The sequence below is a fragment of the Sprattus sprattus genome (genome assembly GCF_963457725.1).
Source record: "Sprattus sprattus genome assembly, chromosome: 4".
Taxonomy (NCBI): Eukaryota; Metazoa; Chordata; class Actinopteri; order Clupeiformes; family Clupeidae; genus Sprattus; species Sprattus sprattus.
In genome coordinates, this window is record NC_137923.1 from 31,427,927 (window position 1) to 31,451,787 (window position 23,861).

General features: G+C 41.2%; 1 protein-coding gene across 1 annotated transcript; it reads right to left on the reverse strand.

Annotated features, from left to right (window-relative positions):
* Window positions 1-126: 126 nt before the first annotated feature.
* On the reverse strand, window positions 127-23,035 carry prmt9 (protein arginine methyltransferase 9). Its single transcript, XM_080836842.1, has 13 exons — window positions 22,793-23,035; window positions 22,177-22,376; window positions 21,385-21,533; window positions 18,044-18,280; window positions 16,936-17,103; window positions 15,649-15,751; window positions 10,930-11,039; window positions 10,366-10,558; window positions 10,019-10,202; window positions 4,627-5,329; window positions 4,244-4,397; window positions 2,090-2,212; window positions 127-1,783 (listed from the first exon to the last, which is right to left on the reverse strand). Exons 2-13 carry the CDS (start codon window positions 22,372-22,374, stop codon window positions 1,367-1,369), a joined length of 2,739 nt encoding a protein of 912 aa, XP_080692968.1. The 5' UTR covers window positions 22,375-22,376; window positions 22,793-23,035; the 3' UTR covers window positions 127-1,366.
* Window positions 23,036-23,861: the final 826 nt, after the last annotated feature.

Below are 23,861 nucleotides of genomic sequence, written 5' to 3' on the forward strand. Positions count from 1 at the left end.
CTGAGCCAAAGGGCTCTTTTTCTTTTCAGAGGTTTACCACTTACTCTGAGGTACCTTACCCAGGTTTGTCACCACATACTTGGAATACCCCCCTGGTTTACAATTCAGATCACACTAAACTGTATCCATGGTAATAAAATGTATATATTTGGGAGATGTACATGTAGTGGAGTTACATTAGGCATACATGGAGGCCAGCCATATTTCTGTTTCATGCAGACTCATACATGGCAGATGTACACCACAGCAGTGTTTGCATGCACATGACAAGACATCAGGAATTACAGGAACAACACAAGAAACTCAACTTCTCACTGTATTCTACGAACCACCACAGAAATGTTCATTTGTTACCTGCACCTTTTATGTGGTGCTATCATGAAACCATGCATAATTCCAAGTTCTTTTTTTTTTTTTTTTTTTTTAAACACGAGCACACGTACAAACAGCAATAGCCCCCCGCCCCCCACCCCTCATTTAAGTTGAAGCGTAATTCAATTACACTGGCTCTTTTTCAAATTATGGAAACCAAATTAAAACCAATTTCTCTTGCAGTTCAGTTACCTGCACTAATGACATGTTATGGACCACCTCATCTGATGGTTTTTTTAAACCAAAGATTTAGTGTATTCACTTGTAGTCACGTTTCTATTGGTTTGTTGCTCATACGTGTTGTAATAAACAGAGATGTACAATTTTTAACATCTGGAATCTTTGCATTGACTTGTAGCTCAGTAGGAAAGGATGACCATATAGCTTATGATCATTTTATGATCAAAGTACTATCTCTTTTTTTTTTTTTGGTAGCTCACCATAATATTTGCAGTACTGCTCATATCAAATGTGATGTGTTTACTGTATTCATATGTGCAGCTATGTTGCATTGCCTTACCTAACAATTGTCAAACATTAAATATTACAGAGAAATGGATCTGTAATTGACCTCTGTTTTGTTTCTGAGCATCACTGTTTGTAGCGTGTCTGGCTCAAATCATATTCCTGGCTACTGTAACCTTTAAACACCAGAGACCTAATATAGAAATGGTTCATCATTTTATTTTATTTAAAAATTGTTAAAAATGTGTCCTTTTATAATTTCACAGCACTGCTTCCGTTAAGCATTGTGCCTTGAGAGAGGCCGCTTTCTAAACGGCTTTTTATGGTTTCCTACACTTCCATACTGCACAGGCAAATCAATAAACTGCTCATTAAGGAATACAAAGAACAGACACTAATGTAATTTTTTTGCACATCATTGTGGAGCCTCATCTAGATTGTCCCACAGCTCCCAAACAGTCGTCCTAAATAGCTCCCTGATCCTGTCAAATATCCTGGACCTCATGCGTCTTTAGCCTCTAGACTGGGGTCAAGTCTTAGGGGACATGGAGTCCATGAAAAACCCTTCCAGACTACAGGACTCTGTGGCAACAGGTCCCCCTCCTGAAGGTGTATATGTCATAGTAGAACCCTCCAACTTAAAAGTCTCCACGGCTGCACCCTCTTCTTTTGCCGTGTCCATTGCAACAACGTCCTCACCCTTGCTTGCATCCATGGCTACAGGTCCGTCCTCCTTGGTGGCAGAGATGGAAAGGCTGCTCTTGTGGATTTGAACAGTGAGCCTGACCCAGTCCCCCACGGTCACACACAGAGGGTCCTGAAGCACCACGGCTGCCTGCTTCCAGTGAGACTCCTGACTGAAGGTGCTGACGCTCAACTCTTCATCCAGGTGAATCTGGTACCAGAAGGGGATGGCCGTCACTCTGCCCGAGGCAGACACCTGCACCTGAGTTTGACAAGAGACATCAAAGGGGAATGAAATGATAGTCCACAGTGGTATTACAGGAATATCAATGCACTTCCTTTGTGACATTACCAAATTTATAAGAGATTTTACTGCTAACCTTCCAGACATGGTATGCATGATAATATTTGGAATTGTAAGCAAGAAGGAATATTTCCATATTCTAAATACCACGCATAAAAAAAAGCACAACCTCTGGCCTGTGTTTACTGATGTCAGTTTCAGTCTCAAATTTCAGATCAATCCAAATCTTCACACTTGCACAGTGTGGAGGAGAATATCAATTACCATCACTTCTCTGGCAGGGTAATTGTTGTGTGTATTCATGAGATCTAGAGTGAAGAACTCCTTTGGCTCGCTGAGGTGTGTGCACTCCAGAGTAGAAAGATCCAGAAAGACATGGATAGGCACCTGTAACACAGAGGGAGGGGTCAGTTTGGCCTGTTCCTCTTCCAGCACAGCATGAATGAAGGTTGAAGTTCATTCAGCTTCATCTGAATGAAACTCTGAAAGTGCTACACCACCTTTCATACCAGTTACATAGACTATACAGAGACCATATTTATGTCCATTTCCATAATTTCCACCACCTGGGGACGTTTTAGTCCTTTATAAAATCTGAGCACTTTGAGGAAGTGTGCACAGTGTGCAGTAATGCCAGGACTGTGTATGGACTGCTGTCTAGAAAAGCAGGGGTGATAATCAAGCAGCACAAAAGCGTGTCCCCTTCTGCACAGAGAACAAAGAAGCTGTCAGAAGTAGGTGCATTCAAGATCGCAAAGGCTTTTGATGTGACTAATATAATGCAGGCGGATAGATGCAGGTAGAGGGTGTCCTATGCTGAGCACAGCGACGTTCTCCCATGCTGACAGCCAGTCGCATTTGGAGAAGTACCCTCGACTGAGCACTTCAAAGACGACATCTGTTAAAACAAACGGCCGTCCCTCGAGTGCCTGTCTGAAATTAGAGCACAAACATGACACACACACAAACGACAAAAAGTGTATGCTCAAAAGGCTTCCCGGTTCTTCTGATACAGATGGAACTCCACATGAAAGTGAACAAGAAAAAAACGAAAACAAAGACGAGGCGAAATGGTAGAATACCTCACTAACTCCAAACATGTACCCACCCACTTGAACAACAGACACCCAACAAGGTTTAAAAGGTGTCACTTTAAATGTCCATGAATGTCACTCTGCTCTTTATTCAATACTGTCTCTCAGGAACAAATGAAAACAAAAACCTACGGAATCTAAGAGTTCAGGTGGGCTTTGAGGGAGCTTTTCCTCAGGCTGAAAATTCACTATTTGATCTCTCAAATAAGCTTTGATTTTGCCAAGGGCCGTTTCAGTGATTAAGGGCCTCACGTCAGACATTTTTATTTCGAAATGACCCCAGCCTGGCCAACAACAACAGCTCCAGGTGTCAATAACTCTTTATGAGTATTTGGAAGAGAAAATTCAGAAATTCAGTACATAGCAAGGTTTTAGAGAATGGGAATTACAAGGCGCTGAATATGAGTTGCTATTGTTTGATGTTTTAGTTATAGCTCTAAATGTTAGTATGGGAGATCATTTCTAGATATTTTCCCATACTAAGCGTTGTTGAGTAGGCCCTTAAGGCTATTGTCTACTGACAGATACAATTTCTCTCTTTTTGACACGTAACCAACAATTGTAGCCAAGCCTCTGAAAATAAAAACCAATTACTGTGCAAATTACTAACAACATGTAATGGCCCGGGGGGGATATTAACCTGTATTACAATTACAGGCTTTTAATACTTAGTCTGTGTCAACATCAGGCTTCACTTTGTTACAATTGGCTGTAAACTGTAATTCGTTTTGTAACCCAAAACCATTGTTCAATTGTTCAACATATCAATACAATGATGACTCATCCACATTTGCATCTTGGTGGTCCTGCTGAACATTTTCGTAGCCTAAACCAATTGGACAGCTTGGCCTTAATATATAATGAAAATGAGTGCTGTAAAACTGAGAAGACTCTTCTATATGGAAAATAAATGTAGAAAGACAACTGCCACACCAAAAAAAATGTTCAATGATATAAAATTCTATGCTACTTAAAACTGTAATCTTCTTATGATTATTGTTGTAAAATGGCAACAATAACTCCTGAACATAAGTTAGTTTGTCCACATACAGGAGGACCCTTTGGCCTATACAGAACAAAAACAAAATGGAAAGATACAACAGGGCAGCAACATTAGGCAATAATGACTATTGCTGATCAGTGTCCAAGCCACTGTGAAAGCCTAATAGCTTAAGCCATTAGAGCCCATGGTTACACTGCTGCCTTCATTGTTTCCAATAAAATGAAAATAACCAGACTGCTATCTGGTTATTTGTCTGTTGGCAGTATCAGCGGTGGCGGCAAAAGTCTGCATCTTATCCTGCCGAGTTTTAAATAAACATACCGTGAACTGGTTGATGAAGGGAGCAATATTAAAGCCCAAAGTTGGCTCTCGGCCCTGGACCGCACTCTCCTGGAGCAGCATGTCAGACTCCACCAGCATCCCATAGATCACAATACGTTCTGGGAAAATACGCCCACCATTCTCCAACAGACACCTAGGGAAAACACAAAAATATTGTCACCCATAAGATCAACACGTGTAGACTTCTGAAGTTGATGCTACACAAAATTATCACTGATGTCTTTGACGACCAGCTTATGATTACCTTCAAGCAATTATACCCAATTTAATATCATCATTCAAGAGGACAAATCGTTAATGATCAGCCTTGTTAAATTCTCCAGTACTTGTATTTGGTCAGGCATTATTTGCTACATCAATACCTGGCCAGCGTGGCTTTCTCCATGAGCTTCTGTCTAATCAGCCCACACGTCTCGACGCAGTCCAGCACGATGGCACTCCACAGTTTTTCTGTGGCCGGCCTCTGAAGAACAGCGGAATCGTCCTCTACATGATTGAGCCAAAACTCAAGCGCCTTCACAGGCACTCCATTCCCCTGGGCCAAGAGATGCAGGATAGTCTGGTGCTGCAGTTTTTCCACAGAGCTGTAGGCCCGAACCAGAGCCGAGTCCGACTCAGACCCCTCAGCTAGATTTACACCGAGTTTAGCAGCCATGAGAGATATTAGGGAGAAGCCCTCGCTTACGTCCAGCACATACAATGGTTCTGAGCTCTGAGCAGGGTCCGGCAGCACACTGCGGGCCTCTTTGAGTTGAGTCAGTAGTTTGCCCATAGCTGCCTGGAAGTTCTGGTGGTAATGTGTGTTGTTGAGCAAGGCCAGTTCTGAGCACTCCAGCATGAAGGCCTCAGGAGGTTCCTCGCGATCCGTTTGCAGGCCTGCCAGAGCGCTGCATAGCTCCACCTCAGGGTTGGAAGCGGAGTCAGAGCCCCACACATCTCCTCCTTCCCAGGTGTCCAGGCGGAGGACGCACCCGTCCCTCACCACAGCCACACAGCACAGCCTCAGATAAGCGTCCTTGCAGGAGACCTCCACCAGCAGCCTGTCACCGGGCTTTACTGAACAGTCTGCAGCACACAACATACAGTAAACCATTAACTTAATTATTAATTATTACATAAAATGCATCCAATATAATTATATCTTATTACATATTAAAGATGCATTCCACGATTCTGGCAAACCAACAACATCAACAGTCAATCAAATGACAAATGATGTGTTAATTGGCTAATTTATTGTGGCACAGTCCCATTACTCATGTACAGATACAGGACTGTGTATGAATATCTGACTTTTTTATAAGCACACAATGGACAGCTAGAGGAGAAATTTGCTGTATCAGACAGATATTTGATTGGATTAAAAAATATTACTGCATTACAAACTTATCACTAGAAGGGTCCAAACAATTCACATAACTGGCTTCAAACTACCAGCCAACAGAGATGTATACAGTGAGATATGAATAAGACCAGTCTGCACATTATGTTAAAAATGCATTTATTGAAAAGCTATATACTTTATTTAGTTTAAAAGATAATTTCATGCCTCCTTGAAGTGACATCTTGGTTAACAATCAAACTTTGAGGAGACAAAGCCCTGGATGATTTTCTTCAGCAACTTTTTATTCATGAAGCTGAAAACTAGATCTGGCACAGAACAAGAAGCTTTGCCTTCTCCAAAAGGAGACACAATGAAAGAGATTGGAAGGGGGGTGGGAGGCTGGGCTCTAGGCAAATGAGATGTGGGGCTCAAAGTCAACACCTCAAGGAATAACATCTGTTCGCATTCTAGCACTGCTATGTGTGTTTGTGTGTGAGTGCCAGTGTGTGTGTGTCGGTAGCAACACCATTTGGGGAAAATGCATATTTATGCCACATAAGAATTTCATGAACACTAAAGAGTGTCACAGGCAACAGTGGTGCACACGTCACCGCAGAGAGGGAAGAAAACGGATGTCAGTGATCATGTGGGTTAGGGAGGGAGAAGGAGGGCTGGTGGAGATTCCCTTGATGACGCCGGTGTCAATTAGTGTGAGTGTGACAGGAAACAGGAAACCTTATCAAAGCCTTGATCATAATGCTTGCCTTCACCTTCTGCAGCTTAGGCTAATACATGAGCATCTGTTCAGCCCAGTCAGAGCTTTGTGCCTTCTCTTATCACTTTAGTTCAATGCAAAATAAAGGCAAAATTTAGATTTGGTAATAATAATAAAAATAATAATAATACAAATTAAAAATGTTGTAAAGAAATGTATTAATAAATAAATACATATACATTAATATATATATATATATATATATATATACAGCCGCGGAAAAAATTAAGAGACCACTTCAAAATTATCAGTTTCTCTGGTTTTACTATTTATTGGTATGTGTTAAAGTAAAATGTACATTTTAGTTTTATTCTATAACCTACTGGCAACATTCCTACCAAATTTCAAATAAAAATATTGTCATTTAGATCATTTATTTGCAGAAAAATGACAATTGGTCAAAATAGCAAAAATGATGCAGTGTCTTCAGATCTCGAATAATGCAAAGAAAACAAGCTCATATTCATTTTTAAACTACACAATACTAATGCTTACACTTAGGAAGAGTTCAGAAATCAATATTTGGTGGAATAACCTTGATTTAAAATCACAACTTTCATGTGTCTTGGCATGCTCTCCACCAGTCTTTCACATTGCCGTTGGGTGACTTTATGCTACTCCTGGCGCAAGAATTCAAGCAGCTCGGCTTCTTTTCATGGCTTGTGACCATCCATCTTCCTCTTGATCACATTTCAGAGTTTTTTTTATGGGATTCAGGTCTCGAAATTGGGCTGGCCATGACAGGGTCCTGATCTGGTGATACTCTATCCACACCTTTACTGGCCTGGCTGTGTGGCATGGAGCATTGCCCTGCTGGAAAAAACACTTCTCAGAGTTGGGGAACATTGTCAGAGCAAAAGGAAGTTTTTCTTCCGGGACAACGTTGTACTTTGCCTGGCTGAGGTTTGTAAAAGACCATAAGGATTGAACCAAAGCGGACTGGAAGGTCTCCTAGTTCGTCTTCTCTGATGAGTCCAATTTTCAGCTTTGCCCAACACATGGTCGTCTGAAGGTTAGACGGAGACCTGGAGAGGCCTACAAGCCACAGAGTCTTGCACCTACTGTGAAATTGGACTCATCAGAGAAGACGAACTAGGAGACCCTCCAGTCCGCTTTGGTTCAATCCTTATGGTCTTTTTCAAACCTCAGCCAGGCAAAGTACAACGTTGTCCCGGAAGAAAAACTTGCTTCCTTTTGCTCTGACAATGTTCCCCAACTCTGAGAAGTGTTTTTTCCAGCAGGGCAATGCTCCATGCCACACAGCCAGGCCAGTAAAGGTGTGGATGGAGTATCACCAGATCAGGACCCTGTCATGGCCAGCCCAATTTCGAGACCTGAATCCCATAAAAAAAACTCTGAAATGTGATCAAGAGGAAGATGGATGGTCACAAGCCATGAAAAGTAGCGAGCTGCTTGAATTCTTGCACCAGGAGTAGCATAAAGTCACCCAACGGCAATGTGAAAGACTGGTGGAGAGCATGCCAAGACACATGAAAGTTGTGATTTTAAATCAAGGTTATTCCACCAAATATTGATTTCTGAACTCTTCCTAAGTTAAAGCATTAGTATTGTGTAGTTTAAAAATGAATATGAGCTTGTTTTCTTTGCATTATTCGAGATCTGAAGACACTGCATCATTTTTGCTATTTTGACCAATTGTCATTTTTCTGCAAATAAATGATCTAAATGACAATATTTGTATTTGAAATTTGGTAGGAATGTTGCCAGTAGGTTATAGAAAATACTAAAATGTACATTTTACTTTAACACATACCAATAAATAGTAAAACCAGAGAAACTGATAATTTTGAAGTGGTCTCTTAATTTTTTCCGCGGCTGTATATACACTGTATATAAAATATATATATACAATTTATAAATATATAAAATGAATAAATACATATTTGTATATAATTGAAATATTATGTATACAGTATATATATGGGCCATTCTACCGAATTCGTGTAATATGCAGTCCCTCAACAATAAAAACTATTTACAAAACAATTAGGTATTTAGGCATAGATATTTAATTAGAAAATGTTATGTTCTATATAAACCCAATGCATTACATGAGATAGTGATAAGCTAAATATATACAAAATCATCATTTATAGGGTACTTTCTATTGGGAAGTAGCTGTCCCCAACCCTGACATCTAAATTTCAATGCCTTTAAATAACACTTTTCAATTTTTTTTGATTTTTTTCAATGATTTAATTTCAAAGATCTTTATGATTGGGTTGAAACAGAACTTGGAATATTTAGATTTATTGTGGGTTTAATTTTTAAATCAATTTTCTATACTCAAAAAATCATGTCCCTAGTTTTCATGTCACTACCGAAACACAAGAGTTTTAGTCCATTGGCTGACCCTGTGTTTTAGCCACGACTCTGCATTTTTGACCATGCATTGACACTGCATCTCTGTCCCTCATGGTTGAATGGTAAGTAGCTAAATCCCATAGTTTTTATATAAATGTGTTCCAAAGTCTGAAAATCGACGTGTAACCTTAAGAATTGTCACTACCGAAACGCATGTTTTCTTCAATTAAGTAAACCTTTTGGGGTTTCATGGAAAATCTTATGTTTGTATGTGTGTTCACCTCTTCAAAGATGTGTTTGCAAGCCGTGTGCTTGCTAGAATTCTTTATTTATGCTTAAAGTTAGCTAGAATTGTCACTACCGAAACAGTCACTACCGAAACATATGGTAGTGACCAGATGATTTCGGTAGTGACAAAATGAAATGGTAAGTAGTTCAATCCCATAACTTTTAAATAAATGTGTTGTGTGGACTAAAGGGCGGCCCAGAGCACCCTTTGGATGATTTTGGGAGAGAAATGAACATCCATCCAACAGTGCAGTCACTACCGAAACACTGGATGTCACTACCGAAACAGTGCAGCACTACCGAAACACTGGATGTTTTGTAAAAAATTAAGTATATTAAGTAATCAACTAAAATGTTATGATACTGATTGGATTAATGTATGTTCAATTTCATCAATCAACAACTCTGGAATCAATATGATCAGTATTTTGCATTTTACAAAGAAATATTGCACTTAGATTTTGATGAATTGTATAAATTGAACTTGAAAATTTGGTAAAAATTTCATTTTTATGGATTTCATTGTGAAAACCTTCAAGAAATATTTGTAAAAATACTCTTAAGAGAAGGGAAGGAAACAAAATCTGAACAGGTCAATGATAATACTTTTTTACTATAGTAAATGTGATGTTTCGGTAGTGACAATTTTTGGAAGAGGAAAAACATTCCAACACATTCTGAAAATACAATATAAAAATTGACTGTTCTTTTACTAGATATGTGTACTTTAGATATGGTACAATATACATACAGACAAAGTTTTGGGAATAAAACATAAAAGAATTCAAAATATTTCCGACCTGACTTTGCACCAATTCGGTAGAATGGCCCATATATTAAGAAAATAATAATAATGCCTGTGCTTAATATGAATGATACACAAAATCTCTTATTTATATGCAGGTCAGGCAGTGTTGAGTGGTGAACTAGCCAGAGGTTGTGGTTTTGTAGGGCACATGGCCTGCACCAGAGTGGGCCGCAGTATTTGGTGCTGGTAATAGCAGCACAGCTCAGTGTAGTGTGGGCAGTGTGGGCATCTCACCCAGTGGGCCCTGGATGGGGTAGATGGCCTGCTCCCAGCACGTCTTCTCCTGTGGGGCCGTGGACAGACTGTTGTCCTCGTCAAGGTGCAACTGGAACCACACAGCCAGGGCGTCCAGTATGCCCTCCTGGGTCACCGTCAGATTCAGCCGGCTCACGTCTCTGGAGCACAGACTCTCCAGCTCCTATGGAAGGTTAAAGGACAGAGGCGTCATTTCACTGGGCTCAGGCAATAGCACATAGCCTTTCATTCAGTTATGGGCGTTCTCTGTCAAAGGGTTATAAATGATGTGCACAGTATCTGTATGAAGCATACTTGTGCACAGTTTGGTCAGCAGTGTGCTGTACCTGAGGGTCGTTAAAATCGATGTCCAGAGCTCGGAAGGAGCTGGTGAGGGGCTTGTACCCTCCAGGCAGGCGGCTCAGCCTCTCGGTGGTGTAGGGTTCCGTTGAGTCATCTGCATCTGCGGAACAGCTCACAGGGCTGTGGATCTCCCCTACGGCACTCACACCCAGGCCACCCACAGCAGGCACACACAGCCTGCATACATGTGCAAGCATGCACACACACGCACACACACACACACACACACACACACACAGACACAGACACAGACACAGACACAGACACAGACACAGACACACACAGAGAATTTTAGTGCTGATGGTGAAATGTGCTGATGACAATCGTGCTAAGAACTACTTCATTGCATCAAACAATACAGTACGTACACCAGTTTTAGTGTCATGGAATCAGAAGCAGCACAAGTACTAACACTGAAACTGAGGCACATCAACTCTAGAGTAACCAACTGAATACAAGCAGGCCAACTTCTCACACCAGCTCTAGAGTAGCCTACTGAATACAAGCAGGACAACTTCACACACCAACTCCCTCTGGCCTGGTCTCACCTGTGGTGTCGCCGGATCTCCTGGCATTCCACAGCCATTCCAAAGACTGTGGCTCCAGCAGGGATGACACGGCCCGTCTCAGAGGGGCTCGCAGGTGACTCCTGTGCATTCTACAGGACATAATTAGGGTCTTTGATAATAGCAGCAACTTTTGCTAAAAGAGTTTATATGCTTTTTTCAACTGTACAGTCCTGTGAACCTTAGAAATCAAAGAATGTGCAGTTCAGTATTCAATGGAGTAAAAATCCTCAGCAGCAGGTAATCTCACATTGATTTATGCAGGAAATAATAACAGTTAAATGCTGCTAAAATAATTGAATCACAAAAGCTAGTTAAAACCACTAATAGTCAATAAATAGATATTCTTTAGTTCCCCAACTATCCACTAGGTGGAACTGTTACTGGGGTTGTGATGGGAATGCTGTGATGGGAATGCTGAAATGTCATTTTATTACATCTTTGTAAAATATTGTAGGAATGGAAGTTTTAAAGCACAATTAAATTAGTTTTTTTTTTAGCAGTTAACTTAATCCTTTGACTGTCCTGTGATGCTGGGGTTAATACAGTAAGGGCCTGGTATCATACATACCTGTGATGAAGTTTAATTTATAAAATCCACACAATAAGACAATAAATAATAATAAAATAAAACAATTGTACAACTATGCTGCAATAAAATGTATGTGAATGTGATCTCTTTCTTTCTTTCTCTTTTTCTATCTCTCTCTAATGAACGATATTCTGACCTTTTTGCTTAAACCTCAACAGGCGATGGAGAACATCTTTTACACAACATTTGTAGCTTTTCCCTTCCTTCCATTATGTCCTAGCCCCTCCCTTTGATAAAACCATAAAAGAAACAAAGATGGAGGAACCATAAAAAAAGCAATTATAGACCCATTATTAAGAGCGATGGTGCAGAAAGGGTACTAAGAATAGCGCAGAATATTCTGGCCGCAGTAAACCACAGATAACTGAAACTGTGGTTACAGAATCAGCAGATACACGGGTTCCATTGTATTGACAAAATGTACCAGTTTTACTGTTTAAAATGATCATGAACCTTGCAAGACCGAGCCTGACGTAGAGTCGACTGTTTGGAACTTCCCTCACCCCAAAGTGTGATTCTCATTTTCATTTGGTGATCGAACGCTGATCTGCCCACATCTTTTTATTTTTGCATTTTTCTGAATTATGCAGTGGGGTGGAGTAAGGCTCAGAGCTAGGGGTGAACGTACACTTTGAGTTTAAGAAAAGATAAGATAAGATAAAACTTTATTGCCACACAACAATGTTGGTGGTATTCTTTGTCATAGGTAGCTCTGGCCAGTAGGAGGGGAGAGAAGGGGGTAGGGAAAACAAAAATAAAAATAAAAAAATACTCCAGGTCAGAGTTCAGGAGTCTGACAGCAGAGGGGAAGAAGCTGTTGTTGAAGCGTGTCGTTCCAGCGGCTTGGATGGGAGGAGTCTCTGATAATGTTCTTTGCGCGATTTAAGCTACGATCAGCATACAATGAGAGGACTGATGGAAGGTCACAACCAATTATGTTGGAGGCTTTGGTCACCACTCTCTCCAGTTTCATTTTTGTGCGACTGTCAGAATTTCCATACCAGACAGTTATTGATGCGGTGATGACACTTTCTATGATGGCTTTATAGAAGAGCACCAAAAGGTGTTTGTTGACATTGAACTTTTTCAGTTGCCTGAGGAAATACAGTCTCTGTTGGGCTTTTTTGATAAGGTGGGTGGTGTTGATATCCCATTTCAAATTTTGGCTGATGTAGGAGCCCAGAAATGTAAAGGACTCAGTAAGGGTTAACTAAGGCTTTGGTGTTAGGCCTTCTTCTCAAGTCCACAACTATTTCTTTAGTTTTTGAGGCGTTAAGATGAAGCTTGTTCTTCCTGCACCAGTCTACGGCCCAATTCACCTCCTTGAAGTACTGAGACTCATCCTCATCTTTGATTAGGCAGATGATGGTGGTGTCATCTGCATATTTGAGCATCTTGACGGAATGGTGGTGAGATCTCAGGTCATTTGTTTAGATGGAGAACAGAAGAGGAGATAGCACACAGCCTTGCGGCGCACCAGTGTTGAGGGTCAGAGGGCATGATGTTGCGTTATTGACTTTGACTGTTTGAGTTCTGTTCCTCAGGAAGTCCAGTATCCAGTGACACAGAGCTATGTCGATGTTCATGGCTTGCAGCCTGGAGAAGAGAATGAGTGGCTCTATTGTGTTGAAGGCTGAGCTAAAGTCAATAAACAGCATGCGTGCATAGGTGTTACTTGACTCCAGATGTTGCAGAGTAGAGTAAAAAGCTAGGTTGATGGCATCTTCTACAGATCTGTTAGCCTTGTAAGCAAACTGATGGGGATCCATCAGCGGTGACACACTGGATTGTAGGTGGGAGAGTACCAAGCGTTCAAACACCTTCATGGCCACTGAAGTGAGGGCCACTGGCCTGAAGTCATTGAGCTCTGTTGGTTTAGCTGACTTTGTGACCGGGATGATGACAGAGGATTTAAAACACTGTGGGACTGCACACTGTTGCAAAGAGGAGTTGAAAATGTCTGTGAAGACATAAGCCAGTTGATCTGCACAGTGTCTGAAAACAGCTGGGGAAAGCTGATCTGGTCCTGCTGCTTTCCTAGCCTTCTGATTTTTAAAAAGCTTGCACACCTCTGCCTCCTGGATGACAAAAGGAGGAGAGGAGGGTGAGGGGGGAGAGGGAAAGACTGCCAGGGACTGATTGTCCTCAAACCGGGCATAAAACTCATTGAGTTTGTCAGGGAGATCAGGGTCCTCGTCTGGAGGAGAGTCAGGCCCTTTCTTATAGTTGGTCATATCATTCAGATTTCTCCACACTGATCGAGGGTTGTTAGTATTGAGTTGAACCTCCAGTGTCTTAGCATAATCAGACTTGGCTTTTCTAATTGCAGAACGTAGATTATATTTGGCAATCTTATACACCTCTGTGTCACCCCTCACAAAAGCAGAATGTTTTTCCCTTTGGAGTGCAGCAACATCTTTGCTGAACCAGGGCTTCCCATTTCCATATGACTTCACACATTTCGTTGTTATGCATTCATCCACGCAGAACCGAACGTATGACGTCACTGCCTCTGTGTACTCGTCCAGGTTGTCACACGTGTGTTTAAAGATGTCCCAATCAGTGCACTCAAAACAGCCTTTAAGCTTAGAGATGTCATCCGTGGACCATACCTTCACGACGTTGGGCTTCACCGTTCTGAGTTTATGCGATACTCCGGGACAAGGAAAAGCATAACATGGTCCGACTTTCCCAGCGGAGCACTCGGGAATGCATGGTAAGCCGAGGGGATTGTGGTGTAGCAATGGTCTAGGATGTTGTTTCCTCTTGTTGGACATGTCAGTTGTTGAATGTAATTCGAGAGCTCGTCAGATAGATTACAGTGGTTGAAATCACCTAGAACTATGAAAGCAGAGTCTGGATGAGTTGTTTCAGCTGAGGCTATGTGAGGTGCGAGTTCACTAGTGGCAATGTTAGCATTGGCTTGCGGAGGGATGTAAACACCAATTAGCACTACGGATGCAAACTCCCTTGGTAGGTAAATATGACAATAAGAAACTCGAGATCAGGGGAGCATAATTGTGTTACAGTGGAAGGATTGGAGCACCAGCGATCATTTATAAGGAAGCATACACCACCGCCTTTTGACTTGAGAGAGAGGTTAGCTGACCTGTCAGCCCGTTGTAATGTAAAGCCGGGGGGTGTGACCGCTGCATCCGGGGTGTCCTCATCCAGCCAGGTCTCGGTCAGGCAGATGGCAGAGCATTCTTTGTACTTCCAGTTGCTTTGGGTCAGAAGTAAAAGCTCGTCCATTTTATTCCGGAGTGATCTAACATTGGAGAGCAGTAATGCTGGCAAGGGTGGGCAATAGGGCCGCTTTCTGAACCTGGCGACGGTATCGGAGGGGCGTTGCTGTCTAGGGTCACTCTTTGAAGAACCAGGTGTGTCCCGACTAGGTGCCGTAGTCATTTTTCCGCGTCTCACTCTCACTCCAGCTCTGGTACCTCTTCTGGGCCTACGGATCTCCACTGGTATATTGAGCAGGGGAGCGCTCGCAGGCTGGCATCTTAAAAGCATCTCTCTAGAGTAGCGCAGCATTTTTCAAAAAGATGCGTCACCAAGAAAAATACAAAGTTCAATACTGATCAAAATTAGCTGAAAAATTAAAACCAAAAGTAGCAAATGATATACGTTCACAGTCCAGCAAGGTACAACAGCCGTGTTAAAGGGGGGGAAAACATTAAAGTAGCGGGGGAAAAAAGATAAGGAGCTAGGCCTACTGCATTATTCAAAATAGACGTTTATCCGAGAATGCAAAAGAAATTAAAACGCTCTATAATGATCAAATTCGCTGAATTTTTTTTAAACCAAAAGTATCAGACCAAATAGGTTTTCAGTCCAGCAAAGTACTGCAGCCGAGATTAAAGCAAAAAAACAATGAAAACAATGAAAATAGCGAAAAAAGGTAAAGGAGCTACCGTAACAGGCTGCCACCCAGGCGCCTCCATTATGACGTATTTGACATGGAGAATGGGCAAATATGACATTACAATCACAGTTTCCCAAAATGAGAGGGACACTGATACCCATTTTCATTTCAACAACCGTCCACAAAGACAGGTCAGACACAGACTGTTTGGTGTTTAATCTTTCCAGAGAGTAAGATTTACCTGAGGTGGCAAGAGGAGGTGGTTCCAGGCATGAATTAAAGTCTCAATGATGCCTTCACCAAACAGCCCTGCATCTACAGTCTCCGTGACAACCAACGACACCCTATCAACAACATGAGTAGAATATAGAACGTAGATTGATGTGTGACCAATGTTAACTAATGAGTACGGCATTTCGTCTATAATTATGCCGATTGTATGTAACTGACAAACTAGAGTAGAATAACATTTTTAAATTACATGAAGGACACCAAATATTTTTTCCCATTACAATAATGGCTAGGTTTGTGCATATATAAATATACATAATGATTAATGAACCTCACTTTTACAGAACCCTTCAGGCCTCAGTAGAGATGTAAATAGAATGATGATGATAAAAAAAAACGAAATACACTCTTTTCAAATGTGATTACTGCAACACGCTCCAAAAACTTGGGATGGGATAAAATGTAGGATAAATAACGATGAGACAAGTTGAAAGAACAAGGTCATGTAAACAGGGGATGCTAAAAAGGGTGAGGCTACCAAGAAAGGCCTTGTCAATTTGCCAACAAATGTTTTCTGTATTAACCAAAAAGGACAGTGGCAGAGTGGAGTGTTCCGTGGTCCACAAAGTCAAGATTTCAAATAATATTCAAGAAACATCTTCATTTTATCCAGGTCAAACAGGAAAAGGACTATTCAAGTCAGACCAGTGTCTGCTATGGTATAGTGGTGTGTCAGGCCAGTGTCTGCTATGGTATAGGGGTGTGTCAGGCCAGTGTCTGCTATGGTATAGGGGTGTGTCAAGCCAGTGTCTGCTATGGTATAGGGGTGTGTTAGGCCAGTGCCTGCTATGGTATGGGGAAAGGCCAGACCACGGTAAGTGCATGACTGCCTGAGGGTGTAGCCTGCAGTCCTGACCTGTCCCTGAATGAAAATGTGTAGCACATTTTAAAGCATAATATACAGCAACAAAGGCCCTGTACACTTGCACTGCTGAAGATCTACATACTTGAAGAATTACTGGGAAATTAACTTGCTAAACTTAATGAACTGGTGTTTTCAGGGCCAAAATGTTGTATTATTATGAATGGTATACAGTTGTCACTCGACTGCCCCAACTTCCTTGGTGGGTGTTGCAATAATCACGTTTAAAAGGAATGTATGTTGTTGTAGTGCTCTCAATAAAGTACAGTGTCAACTGAATTTTCAAATCACTCCATTTTGTTTTCAACAGAATTTCCCAAACTTTTACTAGAAATGGGGTGGTGCCTAGTTGGCAATGGCTCCTCTAAATCATACCTCTTGGGAATGTCTTTGGGAATCTCCATTTCGAGAGACTTCATGTGGAGGATTTTGATGCTGCCTTCCATGTCATTGGCAGCCACCACCTCCCCAGCCAGCTCGTACATGGTCTTAGACAGCTCACAGGCGTACACCTCGGCTGCTCCAGCCTTCTTAGCACACATTCTGAACGCAGGAGAACACCACACAGTATTACACAAGTTCCATGTGTACTGGAAGCCTTGTATTTTAAATACACAAACAGCCAAAAAGGAAAACGAATTTCTGCTTTCTGCTCAAAGAAATTGAATTTCTAGAATACTATATACAGCGGGTAAAATAAGTATTGAACACGTCACCATTTTTCTCAGTAAATATATTTCCAAAGGTGGTATTGACATGAAATTCCAGGTCTTACTGAAGCTCTCCACGAGTGGTCCTTGGCTCTTTGACAACTCTTCTGATAATTCTTTTCACTCCTCTGTCAGAAATCTTGCGAGGAGCACCTGGTCGTGGCCAGTTTATGGTGAAATGATGTTCTTTCCACTTCCAGATTATGGCCCGAAACAGTGCTCACTGGAATATTCAGAAGTTTAGAAATGCATCTGTAACCAATGCCATGAGTATGTCTTGCAACAATAAGGTTGCAAAGGTCTTGAGAGAGCTCTTTGCTTTTACCAATCATGAGTTGCTTCTTATGTGACACCTTGGTAATGAGACACCCTTTTATAGGCCATCAGTTGGGATATTAATTTGCACTGACTAGGGGCCAGATTGCCTTCTAATTACTGAAAGATTCCAGCAGTTTTTTTGGCTTTCCATGCCTTTTTGCACCTCCCTTTCTTCATGTGTTCAATACTTTTTTCCTGTGTTATTTCACATTAATACACATTACTTAATTTCTGAATGTATTTGTTTTTTTTCTTTGTATGTATGGATTACTTGGGTTGTTACCAACATGTGGTGACAATTTCATGACAATAGCACCTTTGGAAATATATTAACTGAGAAAAATGGCGACGTGTTCAATACTTATTTCACCCGCTGTAAGTATATTTTATGTTGTGTTTACAGACTACATGAGTTCCATACCAAATCAAATAAGAGCAGCACAATTCAGTCTCACCCTAGTATGCCAGTGCCAGTGCCGATGTCAAGCACAGTACTACAGCCCCCACGCACTGCCTTCTGGATGGCCAGCTGGTACTTGTGATTTCGCCCACGGTCATTGAGCATTAGGAAGTGCCATCGCTCTACAAGCCAGTTGGCGACACGGTAGAAATTCTCTTTAGCCTCGGGGTAGTCAGGTCTCAACTTCAGCGCTTTGTGGAAATGGCCAGCGGCCTCGTCTCTAAAGCCCATTCTGTGTCAGCGAAAACAAGGTGGATAAATATTTCCCCTAAATAATCAGTCATGTACATCAACCTTCTCCACCTAACTTTACTTTATTTTTACTCATGATCAGAAAATCCTCCCAGGTGAACAAAATATCAGAATATTATATATTACAATATAATATTAGTGTTATTGAAATGATGGTGATACAGTGCCCTGCACAATTCAATTATTGGCACCCTTAGTGAATGTGAGCAAAACAGGCTATGAAAAAATATGTCTTTGCTGTTTATCCACTTGGTCTTTAACTAAAAATATTCACAAAAATCTTACCATTTCATTGAAGTAAAAATATTGAAATAAAAATAAAATGTTGACGTTAAATAAATATTATTCTCCAAAACAGCTGTGCCACAATTATTGGCACCCCTTAATTTAATGTTTTGAGCAGCCTCCCTTTGCCAAGATAACAGCTCTGAGTCTTCTCCTTTAATGCGTGATGAGGTTGGTGAACACATGGCATGGGATCTGGGACCATTTCTACATACAGATTCTCTCCAGATCCTTCAGATTCTTAGGTCAACGCTTGTAGACTCGGCTTCAGCTCTTTCCACAGATTTTCTATGGGGTTTAGGTCGGGGGACTGTGATGGCCATGGCAAAACCTTTAATCTGCGGTCGGTGAACAATTTTTGTGTTGATTTTTAGGTGTGCTTCGGATCATTGTCCTGCTGGAAGGTCCCCAACCAGGCCCATTTGAAGCTTCCTAGAGGGGGCTGTTAGGTTTTCATTTAATATCTGCTAGTATTTGATGGAGTCCATGATAACATGTATCCTTACACGATGTAAAGGGCCTTTGGAACAAAAACAGCCCCACAACATCAAAGATCCGCCACCATACTTCACATTGGGTATGAGGTGCTTTTCTGAACGGCTATCTTTCTGTCTAGCCAAACCCACCTTTGATGTTTGTTGCCAAAAAGCTTTATTTTGGTCACATCTGACCATATAACTTGGTCCATTGAAAGTCTGACTTACATTTGGTAAACTGTAGGCGCTTTAGTTTGTTGTTGATCGAGAGCAGAGGCTTTTTTCTGGCAACCCCCCAAAACAACTTGTGGTGATGTAGCAGGGTTCCCACGCTTGCCTTGAAAAAAAATTCCATGCTACCTCCTGATTTTCCAGGTACCATATAAAGTGATGATCTATAGGCCCCTGAAGCGCCCCCCTTCCCTCACACACACAACCCCCTAAAACACCTGACTACTTACTTGATTTAAAAGATGTGTCAGTCAAGTCTACATTGTAAATGCTTAGAGATGATGTCTTTTTTATAATATTCATGCATGAAATAATGCAACAAGCTGTAGATGAACAATCAACTGTGAGGTTGACCTATGCTAGAAGTTGGCTAGAAGTCTCTCTCTCTCCCTACACCGATCCCCTGCCTCTCTCTCTCTCTCTCCACCGATCACCTGTCTCTCTCTCTCTCTCTCCCTCCACCGATCCCCTGTCTCTCTCTCCCTTCACCGATCCCGTTACTCTCACCCCAGTGTGCTGGTGTACGGCCCTCAGAAAGCAGTGTGCTGGTGTACGGCCCTTAGGGACACATTTCTAACCCAGCTCCCACGGCCCTCTCTTCCTCCCGTCCCTGCTGAGACCTGCATGTGCTTGCTAACCATTATTAATGAATCCACATTCAAAACAAACTCCCCTAAATGTGGTGAATAACACGGTTTTAGGAAAAGTCAATGAGTAAAACTGCATATGGGGATCAAACATAGTTCTAGTATTTTAAAAGCAAGGTAAAAATCAGCAAGTTGCAGCCAGCTAGTTAGCAAGATTGCTAAACCCAGGTTTACCGCACAGTTAAAATAATAACCCTAACTTGCGTAAGATGTTTCACTGTAGATGTCAAGGCTCCCATGTTGGCTGGGAAATGTATGTATTTGACCCTTCTATTGAGATCGCGAGTAACGTTTCTTGGCTATATTCCCGAAGTCCACCAATCCGAAACTATACTTTTAAAGTCCATTTCACCAGGTTGCCTGCATCAAATTCCAACATCCAATATACCAGAAAGGATGCCAAGAGCATGCTCTACATCTACAACATGGGATCATCCATTTCTATCAACAGTAAAAGCTGTTCACATGTAAAGGTTTTTATAAACGCATCTTAATTCTGTGCTCAATAGTACTATTTTTCACATCATCCAATAAAATTTTCCAGGACAACTGTTTCAATTTCCATGTAAGTGTTCACTTTTGCCCAGTTTCCATGACTTTTCCAAACCTGGAAAATGAAAAAATAAATTCCATGTTTTCCAGGTACCGTGGGAACCCTGTGTAGGTGGTGTCTGATGGTAGTTCTGGAGACTTTCTGACCCCAGGACTTAATTTACCTCTGCAATTCTCCAGCTGTGATCCTTGGAGATTCTTTTGCCAGTCAAACCATCCTCTTCACGGTGCGTCGGGTCAATTTACAGATAGGTCCTCTATCAGGCTGATTCCCATACATCTCCTGTCGCTCTGAACTTCTTAACTATTGCCCTGATTGTGGAAAGGGGTATTTTCAACTGTATATATATTTTCTTATATCCTTTTCCGGATTTCAGCAGCTCAACAACTATTTGTTGCACTTCCACACTGTGTTCTTTGGTCTTTCCCATCTTGATTAATGACTAAGGTTTTTTTTGGCTGTGTCACCTCATATTTATACCCGAATGAGACAGGAAGACATGGTTGACCCCTTAAGAGTTTCTAATCAAACAGGTGAACTTAAAAATGTAAAACATGACTGGTAATGTACTTCAGTTAGATTTTAATTATAAGATTTTCTAGGGGTGCCAATAATTGTGGCACCCATGTTTTGGGGAATTTTTTTTTTATTTAATGTCAAAAAAAGTAAATTCTTTCCATAAATTTACTTCAATGAAAAGATAAGAATTTTGCGAATATTTTGAGTGAAAGACCAAGAGGATAAACAGCAAAGACACATTTTTTCATAGCCTGTTTTGCCCGTATTCACTAAGGGTGCCAATATTGTGGAGGGCACTGTACGTCATTAATGCATTCACACATGTTTTCCCCTGTGTAGTGTAAAGTGAACACCAAACCAATGTTCAAGTTACCTGAAGAGGTGCTCCCCCATACTATTCAGGATGACCTCATCCACAGGGAACAACTCCAAAGCTTGTTCATAGCTGTCAAAAAGATCCTGAATGCGCCCCAGTGAGTCCAGTTCCTCTGCCCATTTGAAAAGAGTGAACCTAAAAGAATCCTAAAAGACAACATACAAATGCAGTGTTGCAAACCAGATAAATAATTTTCATCATTAATCACTGGAGACACTGGTAGACTTGGGGGGGGGGGGGGGGGGGGGGGGGTTCTTTTGGCACTATCTTTTTAAATACATAAGATGCAATGCTGTGAGTTGCTATTATCAGTCCCCCCAGGATCTTGCAAGGGTTTGTTGTGATTGTTGCAGCCAAAAGTAACTGAATTTGTTGTGGGGATTCTCAAAAATTGAGGTTAAAATTGTAGTTATTTTGAATAAAATAAATTGCAAATAATGCAGAAGTCCCATGACTTTTGGAGAGAAAAAATGCCACCCACAATTGCGTAAAATCCTTGAATTTGTGAAAACACCACACTGCAAAATCCTGGAGGGACTGCATTATAAAGGAGTTAGCTGGAAGTTCTTTATGGGTGCCCCTACAGATGTCTAACATACTGAAGTGCAGATCAGCAGATGTGTCAGAGTGCAGAAGGCAGAGTGGATTTTCATTAAAGAACATGATTACGTGCCCTTTATGGTGCTTCTACCAGTGAGAAAATGCCACCTTAATATGTTTTCGCCCCTGCCCCTCGGACAGTCTAAATCCACCACTTACTGGAGAGCTTGGTCTTCAGAGACAACTAACCTTTGCGAAGTCTTTCAGCAGAGGCTCCAGATTGAGGACCAAGAGGTAGTGGACGAAAGCTGTGCCGTAGTCCTGACTATAAAGGCACTGCTGAGCACTCTCCAGGGATCGCGACACCAGTTCATTCCTCGCGGTGTCTTCTCTTGGGGCCCGACGACTGCGTCTTGACCGCTTGGGTCGTGTCGTGGCGTTCGGCATTTCTGCACAAATGTATTCAGTTTAAAATACACTTGCTCGCTCACGTGACATCAATTTAAGGCGGAACATAATTGTTACCGCCATCACACGTACGTTACTGATGAAGAGGAAAGTGTGTGAAAGAGGCAAAATGTCAGCGATTCGTATTCATAAGGCTGAATAGATGCTCATCTGCCCGCTAGCTTTCCAGGCTTGATTGCACGTCAAATAACAATTAATGTGAGTGTGTTGTGTACGTGATTGGATTGCACATCAAATATGTAACGTTATGAAAACTGGCTGTGAAGCTAGCTATTGTAACAACACGGTACAAATTCACTCATACAATAACTTTCACCCCAGTTACCGATCAACTGCAAAAAAAGAAAGCTAAATAAGTGATATTTGTTAATCGTTGGCTAAATGTATGTGAACTTACTGTGTTTTTCTTCTTAGCTGGCTGGCGTTATCTTGAGAGCTAGCTACGTCAATTGAACAGTATAGAAGACACTCGTTGGTTGTTTGAATGATCAAACATATTGTCTCTTTAAATCAGTTGCAGGTATATGGTGTATTAAGACTGCATCCAGACATTCTTGATCAATCTTTTGGGTAATAGTTTGTATGTATGTACTAGTTTCTTTATTTTAGCTAGCTAATCATTGAAACAACATGAGTTCCGTCTCTGGTTTCGTTCCCAATATTTTCAGGAAAGCTAGCAGGTCTCTCTTGCACATGTTTTAAATAAGTCCGGCAAGAAACAAATATTAAATAGTGAATAGTTCCGATTCTGACCTATACCAAACGCATCGGTGCGCCCGTTAGAACTGTTATCTGCAGTCTGTCAAAGAAAAAAAGTGACTCCCTACACATACGTTCTAAGATCAAAGAACAAACCCTTCAGTATAATGTTGTTAATGCATACAAAAATATTGATTTTTATTTCAACCAAAAGGATCTGGCTGTTACATAGAATGAGTAGACTAAATAGGCTCAATCAAAATAGACTTTGACAGACTATATGAAAAACAATGACAAGGCCATTGCAATCATATGTCTATGATTGCAATTGTTTTATGTGGTCAATGTAAACCGATTTACCTGATAAAAATCAGCGCATGTAACACTTATGCTCTGGTTATATTAGGTACAGTGTTAAGTTTCAATCTTCCCCGCAATGTCCATGCATCTTGGTTACAACTTGGTTGTCCGCCTCCCAGCAGTCAGCCTGTTTCAATTCATAACTCCAGTTAATTCATGTCCACCAAATACAACAATATTACTATAAACTATAAACTAATGCATTGGTTTACAGGTGTTGCTTGCTTTTAAAAGGGAACATGGAGAGATAACTACAATTCCCCAGTTATGACAAGCAAGTTTAATATAAGATAAGTTAAGATACACTTCCTCGTAGGGAAATTGAGGTACTATATAATAATAGCACAGTAGCTGAGCCCATGAACGCAACTTAGCAGTACAGACCGAAACATAGTATAGTAATTAAA